Genomic DNA, 3,283 nt, shown 5'->3' with positions numbered 1-3,283 from the left:
GGCAACAACAATACTACAGCGTGAATAAAAGTTACGCCTTCTTTCTTTGGGTGGACATTTGGGCGGCTTTATGCAAATCTTCCCACATCGTGATGTAGATATGTGGGGGCGTGTTAGAATGAGCCGTTTTAGGTAGGCGTGGTTGACTCTTAACTTTTATAAAGAATATCTCTTTGGATTTGAGACTTTAGTCTTTGCAACTTTACAGATCTTCTTTATGCACCAAGAGCTTGTAACACTCCAAAGAGAAAGGAAAAATTTAAATCGCATCATATGACCCCTTTAATTAAAGATATCCATGCACAATCCAATTTATGGGCTCTGAAACCTCAGCAGCAAAGTCCACCAGCATCGCTGGACAGCGCATGATGACAGAGTCATTACCATTCCAGGGATTGACAGCATAGAGATTCGCCCACCTCTGGCCACACATGAACACGATTTCTTTACACAAAAGACACACAGAGGTTCACAGAGCTCATCTGACCAGAGCAGGAGCCCTACATCCACTGACCAGAAGATGCAAAAGCCATTCAGCATCCTCTTGTGGCTAAACTGAGAAAAAGTGGTTTAACCCTCTCTCAGTGGTAAACTGGCTGTTAATAAAACGTGTAGGACCATCATACATGAGAGCATTTCTTGAAATGTTCTACTGTTTCTATATTAACATGTAGAAATGCATTTGGCAAATGCTTTTTACCACATGAAATACTAGTGGAAAAATAAAATAAATCCGATTATGTTTGCGTGAAATGAGGGATTAATAGAATTGAGATTGTCTAATATTAAAGTAAATATAAAACATTTCTTTAGACTAATCAGGGCTCAACAGCGTAAGCTTTTCTCGTGCATTTGCAACTAAAAACAGATGTGTGCAAAATGTATATAGAAACATATGGAAAAAAAAAATAATAATGTAGGCCAATAAATAATTACATAATTATTAAATACAGTTTGAGGCAGTAATATTTTAAAGTTGTACTTTTGTAATAATTAATTTTGCATGTAAATGTCTTCCTTTATTAAGGAAAAAAATTAATTATTTGATCAATTTTAATTTCTCTCCCACATTTTTTTTTAAACTTAGGAGCACAGGTGAAAGCACAGATGCTTTACCTTCTTAGTGCTGACAGAGCGTCGCAAGGCCCTCGCATTCACTCCCGCTCTGTTATTGCTGCCACTCGCAGATGGCAGGGTTGCTGAAGGAGGGCTGCACGGAGCACCAAGGGCCGCAGTCATCCTCTCGGTCACATTAATCTTCGAGGCAAAGATGTTGTTGTTGTTTTCTGTTAATACCAATGTGCTTGTGCCCTTGAAATCAGCATGCCTTAGATCTATTTCTTCCCCGTTCTTGATTTTGTTGAGGTAGTCTTTTAGCATCGCCTGAGTACTTGGCTCACTCAACCAAAAGAGGAAGAGCTCGTCGACCTTCATCTTCAGGACAGGCTGAAGTGTTTGTGGTGATGCCATTTCTGGTTTGCTTCATGCAGCCAAGATCCACCCAAAAAAGATAAAAATAACCTAAAGAATAAAGCAGAAAGGACAGTCAAAAAACACACTAAGCAATTCACAAATTACTGCTCATTAATTCAATTTATATACATGCATCTTTATGTTTTGTAAATATTTCTTTGTAACCTACTAAACAATTACTGTATGCCATTGTGTCAAGAAATTATGATTAATGCATATGAAAATATAATACATAAATTGTTAATGAAATATATATATTTTTTTAACACATGGAAATATGTGGAATTTGAAACATTTGACAATTGCTAAAGTTTTAGCAGAAAAATCATTTACTGAAATTATTATAATTATTTATTTTTCATGCATGCCAGCCAAAAAGAACATAAACAGTTGCTGCTGCTGCTGCTACTTCTCTCTCAACCAAGCTCCTTGAATTAATTTATTCTTTACAAAAATTACCATAGTAATTTAGGTCCTACCAAAACATCACTTTCCACTTTTAGTGTAAGTACCGAAAATGTTTTAACTTGGTGTTCGCTTCTTCTGTAATAAATAACAGAAATTTAACTCGATGGCAGTAAGGTTTTACGGATTTCGCATTTTACTCTAACGTTACTATGATTTTACAGTATTAATGACTATGGTATTGCGACGTATACTGGATTCTAAACATCCCACCACGGAGGACGAAACTGGAGAACACACTGAACATATCTTCTTATTTAAATTCACCTTATTTTTCTCACAATTCCACACATAAACCTGAAAAAATGTTAAACACAACCATGCTAAATTACGACAAAAATAAGCTGGTTTGTTGCTGTTGCTAGCTGACCTCACGCAGCATATACTTCCACAGCTAACGGACAACGGGTAAATAATTACATAAACATCGCCAGTATTCCATAACATAGATAAAGAAACGGATTTTTAATCGGTAAACTCCACAGAATAAAAGGTAACTGTTTTGCATTACTCTACCTGCAGTTCACGACATGGCGGTGGCGGCAACAATACTACAGCGAGAATAAAAGTTACGCCTTCTTTTTTTGCGTGAACATTTGGGCGGTGTTATGCAAATCTTCCCACATAGTGACGTAGATATGTGGGGGCGTGTTAGAATGAGCCGTTTTAGGTAGGCGTGGTTGACTCTTAACTTTTATAAAGAATATCTCTTTGGATTTGAGACTTTAGTCTTTGCAACTTTACAGATCTTCTTTATGCACCAAGAGCTTGTAACACTCCAAAGAGAAAGGAAAAATTTAAATCGCATCATATGACCCCTTTAATTAAAGATATCCATGCACAATCCAATTTATGGGCTCTGAAACCTCAGCAGCAAAGTCCACCAGCATCGCTGGACAGCGCATGATGACAGAGTCATTACCATTCCAGGGATTGACAGCATAGAGATTCGCCCACCTCTGGCCACACATGAACACGATTTCTTTACACAAAAGACACACAGAGGTTCACAGAGCTCATCTGACCAGAGCAGGAGCCCTACATCCACTGACCAGAAGATGCAAAAGCCATTCAGCATCCTCTTGTGGCTAAACTGAGAAAAAGTGGTTTAACCCTCTCTCAGTGGTAAACTGGCTGTTAATAAAACGTGTAGGACCATCATACATGAGAGCATTTCTTGAAATGTTCTACTGTTTCTATATTAACATGTAGAAATGCATTTGGCAAATGCTTTTTACCACATGAAATACTAGTGGAAAAATAAAATAAATCCGATTATGTTTGCGTGAAATGAGGGATTAATAGAATTGAGATTGTCTAATATTAAAGTAAATATAAAACATTT

General features: G+C 37.1%; 1 protein-coding gene across 1 annotated transcript in view; it reads right to left on the bottom strand.

The window, feature by feature from the left end:
* LOC107756724 (serine/threonine-protein phosphatase 2A regulatory subunit B'' subunit beta-like) overlaps positions 1 to 2,458 on the bottom strand; it is a 29,305-nt gene extending 26,847 nt beyond the window's left edge. The window contains exons 1-2 of the mRNA XM_016573936.1: positions 2,437 to 2,458; positions 1,117 to 1,521 (exon numbers count right to left, since the gene is read on the bottom strand). Of these exons, the coding sequence (XP_016429422.1) occupies positions 1,117 to 1,470 (354 nt within the window). The 5' untranslated portion in view covers positions 1,471 to 1,521; positions 2,437 to 2,458. The remainder of the gene's footprint in view (positions 1 to 1,116; positions 1,522 to 2,436) is intronic.
* Positions 2,459 to 3,283: the final 825 nt, after the last annotated feature.

Source organism: Sinocyclocheilus rhinocerous, unplaced genomic scaffold (assembly GCF_001515625.1).
Source record: "Sinocyclocheilus rhinocerous isolate Xijiao unplaced genomic scaffold, SAMN03320098_v1.1 scaffold382, whole genome shotgun sequence".
Taxonomy (NCBI): Eukaryota; Metazoa; Chordata; class Actinopteri; order Cypriniformes; family Cyprinidae; genus Sinocyclocheilus; species Sinocyclocheilus rhinocerous.
This window is presented reverse-complemented; position numbering and strand designations above follow the sequence as displayed.